General features: G+C 62.3%; 1 protein-coding gene across 1 annotated transcript; it reads right to left on the minus strand.

Moving 5' to 3' along the window:
* Window positions 1-435: 435 nt before the first annotated feature.
* On the minus strand, window positions 436-8,359 carry SLC30A3 (solute carrier family 30 member 3). The gene is made up of 8 exons (XM_058287760.1): window positions 8,243-8,359; window positions 4,148-4,329; window positions 3,597-3,743; window positions 3,341-3,494; window positions 2,587-2,785; window positions 2,260-2,365; window positions 1,884-2,018; window positions 436-1,161 (listed from the first exon to the last, which is right to left on the minus strand). The coding sequence occupies exons 1-8, from the start codon at window positions 8,329-8,331 to the stop codon at window positions 1,013-1,015; spliced, it is 1,161 nt and encodes a 386-aa protein (XP_058143743.1). The 5' UTR covers window positions 8,332-8,359; the 3' UTR covers window positions 436-1,012.
* Between the last annotated feature and the right edge of the window lie 4,467 nt (window positions 8,360-12,826).

A 12,826-nucleotide genomic window follows, 5' to 3' on the forward strand; every position in this document is an offset into this window, starting at 1 on the left:
GTAGCTCAGTGGTTGAGCACCTGCTTCCCAGGTACAAGGTCCTGGGTTCGATCCCCGGTACTTCCTAAAAACAAAACAAAACAGGGGGAAGGCATTGTGAAAGGGGCCTTTGGTGCCTGTGGCCCACACCTGGATTCTCTGTCCCTAGGCACCCCACGCAGCTTGAGGACAAGCCCAAGGCAGCACTGAGCCAAGGCTGCTGGAGCCTTTGGGGAGGACCCTCCTGAGCCATGGATGGGCTGGACAGCAGGGCAGGGGACCCTTTTCCCTCTCTGCCCCAGACTGGAGCGGGCAGTGGAAGAGGGGCGGCCGGGGAAAGGGGGCTGTTGGAGGGCAGAGGGGCTGGGAAGGGGCCAGGGCGGGGGGGGGGTCCTGCCAGTGCCCACATGCCGCGTTCCGCACCCGGCGCCTGAGAAGCCCACATGAAGGCTGGGAGAAGCCAGTAGCCACGAGTTTATTGGTGGAGCTGCTGTGGTGTCCTCCCTCTCTCTGAGGGCGCAGTACGGACAGATGGACGGACAGAACCCCAGACGGACACGCGGGTGATACAGACTCGGAGAGACCAGAGCACAGCTGCACAGGCAGAGACGACAGGCCACAGCACCAAGAGACACACACACACACACAGACAAAACCCACAGGGCAGGGACATGTGGACAAAGTGCGGGCTTTGGGACCCCTGCATAGACAGACGAGGGCTTTGTGGGGAGCGGGCCCCGTGGACCTCCCCAGGCCCAGGCGCAGTGACCGCGCGGATGGGCAGACGCCGCTGCCAGCCGGCTGCCGCGGGACTGGGGCACTGGCAGGGGCTCGCGGGTCCCCCGCGAGGGGCGGAGGCCATGGGGCTCCTGCACCCCGTGCCCAGGATCGCTCTGCTCCCCAAGGAAGCCGGCTCGGCCCGGCCGCCCCCTCCCCTCTCCCCGGGGCTGGGGGGGGGTCTGGCAGCTGGGAGGAGGGAGAGAGTGAAGGGTGAGGACCCGGCTGGGGCCCTTCTCCCGGGCCCAGCGGCCGCTCAGGCTTGGGGCGGCTCCCGGCAGCGCAGGCACTGAGCCATCTCGGGCCGGTACTGCTCCACCTGCAGGGTGCAGCTGGAGAACCCAAAGCGGGACTGCAGGCGCGACGAGGCTTCGGCCAGGACAGCTTCGGGGTCGGCCGTGGCGTCTGCGGGAGAGAGATAAGAGGCGGCACCAGTCCCCCGGGAGGTGGGAGGCAGGCTGGGGCCCAGACAGGGGCGCGGAGCCCGGGGGGAGGGGGCCGGCCCAGCCGGAAGCCGGCTCGAGGGCGGCTTTATTTCCCTTCTGCATTGTCTGAACAGCATCACCACGTCAAAGAAACTTGGAGAGACTCGCCCTGATTGACCAGGCTAACACCCTAAACCCGTCTTATTTTTCTATTCTTTTCTGCTATTTGAGTATCAATGTGCAGCTATGTTTTTGGTTTTCCGGGACGATCCAGATGTTAAATATCCTGTCCCGTGGTCCCACTGGAATTACCATCAAGTACCCCACAACATTCTAATATTTTTGGCACCCAAACTGAATGTTTCTGATTGCTCGTTGCATCTGGATGAAACTCAAAAATCTTTTGTCAGCTCGTGAGTCACCACATATATTTTTAATAGTTGAGTCATGATGCCGACATAATTTTACATTCCACTCTTTTCCCTTAGCGTTATACCATAAACATTTTTGCTAGTTGCCATACAGTCTTCAGAATCACCATTTTTAAGGGTCACGTGGTACCCTGTGCCTGGAGAGGTCTCCTTCCCTCCCTGGGTCCCCGTCACTCTCTGTCTGACGCTCGCTTGCTCACTGCACCACTGCAGAGGCGGGGGTGAGCCCCCCCAGAGCACCCTGGACCTGGCTGGGGCCGTGCGGACTCACCGATCGCCAGGTGGGCGGAGGCAGCGTGGTACGTGAGCGTCAGGGCCCACAGGTGCAGCTCGTGGGTCGCCCTGACTCCTGGCACCGACAGCAGGGTGTCCCGCACTGGCTCAAACCCCACGCTGCGGGGGGCACCTGCAACCAGCACCCGCGGTCCTCACTGCCACGCCGCCCCCCGGGCAGCCCCCATCCTGTACCGCTCATACTGGGGTCCCCCCCAGTTTACCCCCCGCCCGATGCCTCCTTCCAGACAGGCCCTGAGGCCCAGGCCACGGCTCCAGGCCTTTCAGCAAAGGGTGGTGGGTGGCCCAGTGCTGGCGGGAGGCGGGACAGGGGCTGGGGGGCACCAGGGCTGGGGGCAGCGTGTCTGACTCGCCTTCCATGAGGACCCGAAGAACATCCCGGAGGGTGGGAGCCGTGGAGCCAAGGGCACAGACGGAGAAGAGGAAGGTGCTGATGGGGTCGGCCGCCTTGTACTGAGGCTGGAAGGAGAGAGACCCCTCAGGCCGGAGACCCCCGCCTGTAAGGGAAGGTCTGGGGGTGGCAGAACAAACAGGACCTGGGAGGCCAGCAATCCTGGCTTGGGGGGTGGGGAAGGGCATCCGACCCAGGGCTGGGGTCCTGGGGGGCTGGGGGTCCTGGGGAGCGGGGGGCTGGGACCCGGGGCTGGAGGAGAGCCCAAGGAGGCCTCCCCGGAGGGCACCTTGAAGTAGATGAGGATGGAGGCGGCCAGCACCCCAAGGCTCTGCAGGAGGTCCCCCAGCACGTGCACGAAGGCGGCCCGGACGCTGGTGTTGCCCAGGGGCAGGGGCTCCCCGGGGCCCTCCTCCAGCGGCGCGTACTCTGCCCCCCTCGACCCGTGGCTGTGCGGGGGCCCGGCCTGGTGCAGCACGAAGGCCATTCTGGGGGAGGGGGGGGCAGAGCCGCTCAGCGCGGGCAGCCTGCTCCTGCCCCTGCCCCGTGCCCGGGCCGCCTTCCTCTCTCCTCCCCAGCGGCCCTTGCTCCACCTATTTCTCAGCCCCAGGAAGAAGACAACATTGTCCAAGAGGGACAGGTAATGGCGCCTGGGGGAAAAGAGTACTGGCCTTGGTGCCGGGAGCCCTGGATTCAAATCCTACCCTGCTACTTAAGAGCAAGTCATCCAGCTCACCTCTGGGGACGGAGTACCTGTAAACTAGGGGTCGTACCACCTACTGCCTGGGGTTGCTGTGAGGTGGAAATGACGGAACGCTGGTGAAAGCCCGTGGCTGGCACACTGGAGGCCCTGCCCAAATGCCTCTTCACCCTGAGTTTTAGATGCCTTTCCCCTTCTCGGGCCAATCCCCAGCAGGCAGCGGGGAGCCGTGCCTGCGAATCTGTGCGTGCCTGTCGGGGCGCAGCAGGCCCGCGCTCCCGTCCTGGAGCAGGGTGCCTGGCCCCCGGGCCCTGCACGGTGCCAGCTCCTCCCCGGGACCTACAGCAGGTTGGCGCAGACGGCCACGCTGGCGGTGAGCAGCATGGCGCCGCCCTCGATGTGGTAGTCGCTGTGCAGCAGGCGGACGAAGGCCAGGTACAGGAGGATGCCGGTCACCATCCAGAGGGACACCACGGAGGCCAGGGCCCCCAGGGTCTCTACGGTGGGGCGGGGTGGGGGGGGGGGAGACGAGCCGTCAGGGGCCGGCCCGGGGGCCCAAGAGCTGCCCACCCGCCGCGAGGCCGGAGGCTCGGCCTTACCTGAGCGGTGCCAGCCGAAGGTCATGGTGCGGGTGGCCGGGCGGGTGGACAGCCACAGGGAGAAGAGGCTGCCCATCATGCTGCCCACGTCCGCCAGCAGGTGGGCCGCGTCGGTCATGATGGCCAGGCTGTGCGCCAGGTACCCCCCTGCGGGGCGGGGCCGTGGAGGACGATGAGGCTGAGTGGGGGGGCGGCGTGGGAACCAGACTGGGGGACCCGCCCCGGAATGGGAACTGTGGGCCTCTCTGGGGCTGGGGGGTGGCCGGTCACTTGTCTTTCCTGCTTTTCACTCATCCACGCTTTTTGATTTTTCTACAGTGGTATTTTTTTATTTTGTTAACTTGAAAAAACGGTTCTTAAAAGCCCGGCTCGCCCTGACAAGCCAGCAGCCCACTGACCCGGGGCCTTGCCCGAAGGCCCCTCGGTGCTCTGCCCCTCTCCCCTCCTCCACTCGGAGTCCGGGGGCCCCTTGCGCCCCACCCCAGCCCCGTCCAGGCCCCCCGAGGTCGTCCCTGGGTCCCCGGTGCAGGGGCCGCGGCCTGCGCACTTACCGACCACCTCCCCGGCCATGAAGACGCAGCACACGGCGCAGGCCGCGCACAGCTGCCGCCGCGCCTGCAGCCTCTCGGGGGTGAGGCCGGGCGGCGGCACGGGGTCCCTGTGGCAGGGGTGGGAGGGCATGTCCCCCCGCTCGGGCTCCTCAGGAAGGGGCTCTGAGGGCTCTGTGAAGAGACTGAGATGGGCGACACGGTTCAAGCCGGGGCCCGGCCCACCCCCAGGCCCCGGCGCCCCAGACTGGCCTAGAGCAGATTCCCCAGGCCTGCTCAGCCCCAGGAGCCTCGAGGCCAGAGGGCCACGGGAGAGGCAGGGGCAAAAGGGACGGCTCCGGCCCCAGGACCCCTTTCCTTCCGTACGCAGAGCCGCAGAACCCCACAGCTGAAAGCCCCTCCAAAACAGTCTGGTCCAACACTTCGAAAACACACTGCAGGAGTGAGGCTCAGAGGGGGTGAGGACTTGGTGGCAGCATGGGGCAGTGCCAAGACTAGGACACAACCAAATCAACTCATTATGACAGACACCAGGGAGGCCAAAGGAGCAGGACAGCCTGCCTGACCTCTGGGAGCTTCTGGGGAACGAGACAAATGCGTGCGTGAATCACTGGGCCCCCAAGCAGAAGCGGGGCGCTGCCGTTAGAGCAATTAGAACGCAGTGCCTTTGCTTTCTCCCAGGTCCGGCCGCCCAAGACACTGAAAGGAGGGAAGGCGGCGGCCCTGGCCCCTGCTGTCGTGAAACAGCAAGAGGCAAGAAGGTGGTAAAACCCCTGCTTGAGGAAAGGTCCAAGGACTTTGGCAAGGGACAGGACACCCAACCCAAGAGGGAGCTTGTCCTCTTTGTCCAGTGGCCCTATTTCCTCTGCTCCAGTGGCAAAAGGGCCACCCCCCATAAGCAGCTGAAAGGGCCCTGCCACCCCCCGGCCCACCCAGGCGCCAGGCCACCAGACAGCTGCTCAACTGCGGAAGCCAGCCCCAAGTGCCAACCAGCGGCGAAGCAAGCGGAGAAGCAAGGCTGTGGGCCCAGACTGGGAAGGAAGCGGCCGGCCTCGATGGCCCCACGGAGGCCACCTGCCTGTCAGGCAGAGCTCAACACCGTCATCACCTGGGTGGGAAACAAGAGGGCCCAGCGGTGGGGACCGCGCATGACGCGGACCCTGCCGAGCTGGCTGTCTTCCTGCCCGCCTTGCGTCGTGAAACGGGGGTTTCCCTGCTTATCATCAAGGGAAGGCCGGGCTGGACGTCTAGTCCACAGGAGGGCCTGCGCCACCGATGCTTCCGCGCAGGTCAGCCTGGAGTGCTAAGAGCTCTGGCTAAGCTGCTGGAAGCTACCAGGACAGAGTTGGGCAGCTCTACCTTCACGGCGGAGGCAAGGTCCTGGCGCCAAAATCTGTGGCCTGCATGGCCACGCTGGAGAAGGCCAAGGCTAAAGGAGTTGCCACTGAACTGGGCTAAATGTACATGGTTCACCTTTCTTATATAAAAATAAAAGGTCTCCCTCAAAAAACAGATAGCTATCAGGCTCAGCGGATGGAGGGATATTGAATTCTAGTGAGGAAACCAGGGAAACAACTGGAGGAGGTCACACGTGAGAAGGTCCTAGAAGGACCAGAAGGATTTTGATAAAGATGAGGTGAAGGCGCCAGGCAGAGGGAATATGGAGCGAAGGTGGTGCAGGAGGTGCGGGGCGGACTCTTAGCTCATAAGCCTGGCTTTGGGGTGGCCTTCCTCCCAGGTCCTAGGCCTTCCTGGGCCAGCAGCCGAAGTGTGGCCCTTTAAGAGGAGAGTGGAATGTTGGGAGCCCAAAAATCTGAGGTTCCTGGCACAGAGACCCAGTGGCCAGATTCCAGAGCTGAGTTGTCAAGGGGAGGAGGGGTGCAGACTGCTGGGCCTGGAGTTGGTAGTGGTAGGAGCACTGGATTGGGAGTCTACTGTCTGCTAGCTGGCCCTTAGTCAACTGACAATAAGCACCGAGCAGAGGCCACCGTAGCTGCCCAGTGTCACAAGCCTTCCTCAACAAAGGAACAGGGATGGGGGGGTGTCTCACTGGGAATGCCAGAGACTGAGCTCAGACTGAGCCTGAGGTCCATTCAGATCCGTTCTCACCCCCAATACTACCCAACTCAAAACCCCGGCATGGCCAGAACCTTCCACACAATAAAGGACCTAAACAGAAAATTTCACTCGTAGAAATACTTGCAGAGGTGTGACAAGGATACCCATGAGTGAAAAAGATGGCTCCAGATAGCAACATGACGGCTGCAGGAATGCGGGGAGGGGTGCCTGGGGCCCGCTGGCTGAAGCGAAGCTCGGCCAGGTGGGTGAAGTGAGGCAGGAGGGAGGTGGGGGGCATTTGGTGCTCGCGGGGAAAACCTCAAGTGCGGGTGGGTCCACCCCTTCCTTGAATCTCTACAGCCCCTTCTAAGACTTAGACTCTGGGTGCATATGATTCTGAGCGGGCTTCCAGGAGAGAGGGGGAGATGCGGGTGACTTTGAAACCCATCCTCCTTCATGCGAGGAGGTGTACCGTGCCGTGTACAGGGAGCGAAGGGAGAGGCAGATGTGCAACAAATTACTACGCAAGAAGAGGCTGGTGCTGCGAGGGCCATGAACAAAGGGCTTTGGTGCACAGCGCAGGGGGTGAGTGGTGGGGCAGAGGGACGTCATGGAGGAGGAGACGTTTAAGGACATGAGCCCTAGGTGGAGAAGGGTGCTCCAGACAGGTGCTACGACAAGACAAGGGTTGGGGCTTGAAGGATGAGGGCGATGCACCCGGGGAAGGGCCAAGGAGGGACGGGATGGCTCAAGGGAGCAGGGAGGGAGATACGCCGACGGATTTTGCCAGTTATTTCCTGAGCCCCTTCCTGAGCTGACCTTGCTGATGCACTCATCTGGGAGGCAGAGGGGAGGCGGAGGGGTCCAGAAGGGACCACGCCGGGGATGCCTCTTTCAGGAAATGTTGCAGGAGTCGGTGACGAATACTCATAGGAGAAGGAAGATGAGCTGGGGGTCTGAGAAGCGGGTCTGGGGAGCAAAGCATGCAGGATGGCCTTGGGGCCGTGGGCAAGGTACCTGCCCTGGCTGCGTGAGGACGCGCAGGCAGCCATCAAGGTGGCCGGCCATCAAGGTAGCCGGCCATCAACAGGCTGCTCCCTTTTGTTCTGCTTGAAATGGGCACTAAAGAAGCAGCTTTTTTTCCTAAGGAGGGGGTGTTTGCCAGGAGAACGACATTCTGCTTAAAGAGAAGGAAAGGCAGTTTCCTCTCCTTGGCCCTCAGCAACCACAAACCAACAACAAATACTACTGACCGGCATAGGAAGGGCCCCGGCAGAGGGCAAAGCTTGCCAGGGCCGGAGCCCCCACAGCGACCCGCATCTGCAGTCCGCTGCAGGCCGGAGCCGGACGGGACGCCTTCCCTCCCCGCCCCCCGCCAGGTCCAAGGCCCCCACCCAGGGAAAGAGCGAGAAACACACGGAGGCACCACGGCAGATACAAAGGGAGAGGGGCCCGGAGAAAGACAAAGATTGGGGGGGAGGGGGGGCGGGCCGGCGAAAACGCCCGAGACCCCGTCCAATGCCGGAGACAAACGGACGGTCAGTCGACAGACAAAATGGCCAGCGGGGGCGGCCCGGGCGGCGGCAGGCGGCGGGCGCGGGGGCCCGGCGGGCGCGTCGGCGGTTCCCCGGCCGCCCCCGGCCCGCTGTCCCGGCCGCTCGGCGCGCCTCATTTCACACCTCGCCGCCCCCGGCCCCGTCTGTGCCGAGCCGGGAATACCCCCGCCGCCCGCCCGCACCTGCTCCTCGCGGCCGTCCCCTCGCGTCCCCGCGGCCGGGGGCTGGAAGGGGCGCCCCGAGCCCCGGCGCGCGCGGGGCAGGGCCTGGGGGGCTGCAGGGAGGCGCGGGGGGCCGCGGCGACCCCGCAGCCAGGCGCTCCTCGGGACCCCGGGCGCCGGCTGCCGCCCGACGGAGGGGCGAGCGGCGGGGGCGGCCCCGGAGCCGGGAGAAGACGCCGTGGCGGGCTGCGCGCGGCGGGCCGGCGGCGGGGCCAGGACCCGCGCCGGGGGGAGACCGCGGCCAGGGCGGGGGGCGGTCCTACCTCTTCAAACGCAGGCCGGCGCCGCCGCGGTCCCGGGGGCTCACCAGGCGGGTGGCCTCCGTGCCCCCCGTGGCGGGAGCCCGCTCCATGTCGCCGCGGCCCCGACCGTCTAGGCCCCGCCGCGGGGAGGGAGAGGCGGGCGGGCCCCGCACCCGGCCCGAGCGGCCCGCCGACGCCCGGACGCCCCCGCAGGGCCGCGGGGCCACCCGAGCGGAGGGAACTGCGGCGACTGTGGCGCGCGGAGTCCGAACTGCAGCTCCCGCGGCCGCTGGAGCCCCGCCCCGCGTGGGGCGAGCGCCCCAGGCCCCGCCTCCAGGCCGCCCGGCCTCGCCCCCACGCCTAGGCCCCGCCCCCGGGGCCCCGCCCCGAGGGTCCCCGCCCCATTGCCCCACGCGCGAGCACGGTTCGGCCGGCGGGAGCCCCGCCCCCGGGGCCCGAGAGAACGCCCAGTCCCCGGAGCCCCGCCCACCCGGCGGGCTGGCTCCGCCCCCCGGGCCCTGGCGCCTCGGGACCCTCTGGCCAACCTTCGCCCCTCGCGCGCCCGCGCGCAGGCGTGACCCCGCCACCTGGTCACCCCCCCGGCCAGCCCCCAAGCGCAGGATCCCCGACTTAGCTCGAGAGTCCCTGACAGAGCGTGGAGTGCGCGGTTTTCTGACCCAAGCGGGAGACTTCGGGGGGCTCCGATCAGGTACCCCTGCGTGGGGGTCGGCCGTGGCTAGCACAGAAACCTGCTGACCGACACTCGGCTGCCCAGGGTCGTTTATTTGCGTCCGCGGACATACTGGAGACCAAAACTCCCTGCTCGCCTCCAGTCCATCATCACCCCTATTTTCCAAATGAGTAAACTGAGGCCCCACGGAAGAAGTGCCCAAGGTCGTGCGTGCGTAAAGGGAGATCCCACCCCGGAGCCCCGCGCTCTTCTCCTCCCGGGTCAGTGCCGCTCTGGCGACCGAAGGGAGTGAGCCGCGGGCCTGCCCCTCAGGAGCCGTGGGGGGCTGACGACCCGCGCCCCCTTTCTGGACCCACGAGCCACAGTGGGTGGAAGAAGGCTGCGGCCAGCTGGTCACCGGGTGATTCCTTCCCGCGGGCCCTGCAACACCGTCCCGGGCAGCGGCCCCTGACAGCCCCGGGGAAGGGGTGACACAGCAAAGGTGGTCGCCGAAGCTGGAGTCCAAACTTCCCCTGCTCCGTGCTCTCCGCCCCTGGCACCTGCCGCTCCCGTGGAACGAAAAGGGGGGGGGGGGGGGCTGCATTGTGCGCCCCAAGCTGTGACAGTCTGTGAAGAGGAGGGTCCGTGGGAGGAGGAAGAGTGCGCTCGGCTGGGGAGGCGTGGAGGGTGGGAGCGATGGGTAAGCCGAGGCAAGATACCCGCCCACCGCCCCCCTCAGAACACACCGGGCGTCCAGAGTTTAGGGTGCTGGGAATAGACACACCTACCCCCTTCCTCCCAACACTGTTATTTCGAACAAGGAGACTGCGTGTGCTCTTCCAAAGCCCAAACCAAGCCCAAACCCCAAACCCAAAACGGAAATACGTGCCACAGAGTTGGTTGGAGCTGCTGGGGTTAACCCGGGAGAGCTTCGCGGAGGAGGCGAGTCTTACACGGATTAGGCCAGCTGGGCGGCGGGCGGGAGACTGCGGCTCGCGCCAAGGTGTGCGGGCGGCCTGCGCGGCGCAGAGGCGCGGAGAGCAGAAACCCGGGGGGTCAGCGCGCGCCCTCCGCCTACCCCCGACCCCAAGGCCCACCCAGAGCCCCTGCGGGGCAACGGGCGCCCGGGCGAGGGGGCTTGGCCTTCTTCCTCCAACCTCCCAAAGCCCGGAGGGGTGGGGCTGGAGGGGCTTGCGCTCCCTTCTCGGGTCCCAGGCCGGGAGAGGGGAAGCCACCGGCCAAGGTCACCCCGTGGGTCCGTGGCAGAGCCGGGACGAAACCCCTGTCCCCGCAGGTCTACACCAGGGGCCCGGGCACGACCTGCCCGGCGCCGTCGGGGTTTGAAGCTCCGCCCGGGCTGGGGGCGAGAGTCCCGGGACTGGGGCGCGGAGCGAGCCCCGCGCACTGGCAGGCTCGGGTGCTCCAGGCTCGGCCGAAGCGAGCCCGAGAACGGGGAGAAAGCGCCGGGCCCTGCGCCGTGAAGGGGCGCGCCTCGGCCGATGACAATAGGGGACACGATAATAACAACAATGGCTTCCGCCGGGGTATCCCTTCCCCGGCAGCCCGCGACGCGCGGACAGCAGCCCCGGGCGCCCGGGAGGGGGCGCCGACGCCGGCACGTGCCCGCCTCGCCACCGGGAGGAGGGGCGCGAGCGCGCGGGGAAGGCGAGGGGGCGCGGGGGCGCAGGGGTGACCCGGCTGTCCCCCGTCGCGGCTCGGCGGGTGTGCGGGCGGAGGAACGTGCCGCCTGCGGGAGCCCAGGTTCCCCGCCCCGGGAAAACCAACAGTTGCTTCGCAGGGAAATTTCTGTAAGGAAAGCCTGGCAACAAACAGACTGTTGGCACCTGTTTCTCAAAAACCCATCAGGTGGCCGCATGAGGATCTTTGCAAAAGGTCCTCTCGAAGGTTAGACCTGAGGAAGGCGCCGCACCTGGACAGGAGCCGGCAAATGACGTGGGAGCCAGGTCGGCTCAGGCGGGTGCCTGGGAGAACTCATCATTCACCTGAACCCTTACTCCCTGCTACCCACCTTGCCGGCCTAACTGGGTCTTCAGAGCGCACAACAGACGCGTTCTCTCCCTTCCCGGCTCTTACTGACTGCAAGCGACGCCTCTTCTGCAGCCCTCCGTTAACTGATCTCCCCGAACGCGCGCTCTCTCTCTTAGAGAAGTGGTGGGTTTACAGAACAATCATACAGGATTCCCATAAACCACACTATCATTAACACCTTGCATTGGTGTGGTACACGTGCTACAACTGATGAAAGCGTGTTTTTATTAGTGTACGATCAACTGTCCTCCATGGTTTAACTGAGGAGTCACTGTGCCGGGCACTTCCGCTGATTTTTTTTTTTTCTAGCACCATACATACAACCTAACATGTCCTCTTTTAATCACATTCAAATATATAATTCAGGGCTGTTAATTATGTTCACAATGTTGTGCTACCATCACCACCATCCATAACCAACATTTTTCCATCACACCAAATAGAAACTTTACAGTTAAGTCTGCACTTGCTATTTCCTCCCCAGTTACACCCAGTCCCAGACCCCTGGTAACCTGTATTCTAAATTCTGACTCTATGAGTTTGCTTATACTCTACTTATTTCATATACATGAGATCATATAACATTTGCAATAATTGTTTTTTTGTGTCTGGCTTATCTCACTCAACGTGATGTCTTCAAGGTTCATCCATGTTGCAGCATGTATCAGAACTTCATTCCTTTTTATGGCTGAATAATATTCCATTGTGTGTATATAACACATTTTGTTTATCCATTCACTGGTTGATGGACACTTGGTTGCTTCCACCTTTTGGTAATGATGAATAATGCCACTACAAATTTCAGTATGCAAATATCTGTTTGAGTCCCTGCTTTCAATTCTTTAGGATATAAAACTAGAAGTGGGATTACCGTGTTCTATGGTAATTTTATACTTAACTCTCTGAGGAATCAACAAACTGTCCTCTACAGTGGCTGCACCATTTTACAACCCCACCAACAATGAATGAGTTTCTATTTCTCCACATCCTCTCCAATACTTGTAATCCCTCCTTTCTTCCTTCCTTCCTTCCTTCCTTCCTTCCTTCCTTCCTTCCTTCCTTCCTTCCTTCCTTCCTTCCTTCCTTCCTTCCTTCCTTCCTTCCTTCCTTCCTTCCTTCTTTCCTTCCTTTCTTCCTTCCTTCCTATAGTAACCATTCTAATGGATGTGAAATGGTATCTTATTGTGGTTTTGATTTGCATTTCCTGAATGGCTAATGATGTTGAACATCTTTTCATGTGTTTTCTGGCCATTTATATGCCTTCTTTGTAGAAATGTCTGTTCAAGTCTTTCAACCATTTTAAAATTGGATTTCTTTATATTTTCTGGATATTAAACCCTTACTGGAAATGGAGTTTCCAAACATTTTTCTCCCTCTAGAGGATTGTCATTTTACTTTCAGGATAAAATCCTTTGAGACACCAAAGTTCTTAATTTTGATGAGGCACCATTTATTTGTTTTTTCTTTTGTTGCTTGTGCTCTGAGTGTAAGTCTAAGAAACTATCGCCTAACACTGAGTCTGGAAGATGACTCCCTACATTTTCTTCTAGGCTCTTAACATTTAGATCTTTCATCCATTTTGAGTTGATTTTTTTTTAAAGATTTATTTATTTATTTATTTATTTCTCTCCCCTTCCCCCCCACCCCGGTTGTCCATTCTCTGTGTCTATTTGCTGCGTCTTCTTTGTCCGCTTCTGCTGTTGTCAGCAGCACGGGAATCTGTGTTTCTTTTTGTTGCATCATCTTGTGTCAGCTCTCTGTGTGTGCGGCACCATTCCTGGGCAGGCTACACTTTCTTTCGCACTAGGCGGCTCTCCTTACGGGGTGCACTCTTTGTGCGTGGGGCTCCCCCACGACGGGGACACCCCTGTGTGGCACAGGCACTC

The sequence above is a fragment of the Dasypus novemcinctus genome, chromosome 25, assembly GCF_030445035.2.
Source record: "Dasypus novemcinctus isolate mDasNov1 chromosome 25, mDasNov1.1.hap2, whole genome shotgun sequence".
NCBI classification, from domain to species: domain Eukaryota; kingdom Metazoa; phylum Chordata; class Mammalia; order Cingulata; family Dasypodidae; genus Dasypus; species Dasypus novemcinctus.

Excerpts from the sequence above, each read along its gene's own strand:
- SLC30A3 (XM_058287760.1), bottom strand. The coding sequence starts at position 8,331 with ATGGAGCGGGCTCCCGCCACGGGGGGCACGGAGGCCACCCGCCTGGTG. Across the intron at positions 2,366-2,586 it reads CCATCCTCATCTACTTCAAG|CCTCAGTACAAGGCGGCCGA; the intron begins GTGCCCTCCGGG and ends CTCTCCTTCCAG. Across the intron at positions 1,162-1,883 it reads CTCCGCCCACCTGGCGATCG|ACGCCACGGCCGACCCCGAA; the intron begins GTGAGTCCGCAC and ends TCTCTCCCGCAG.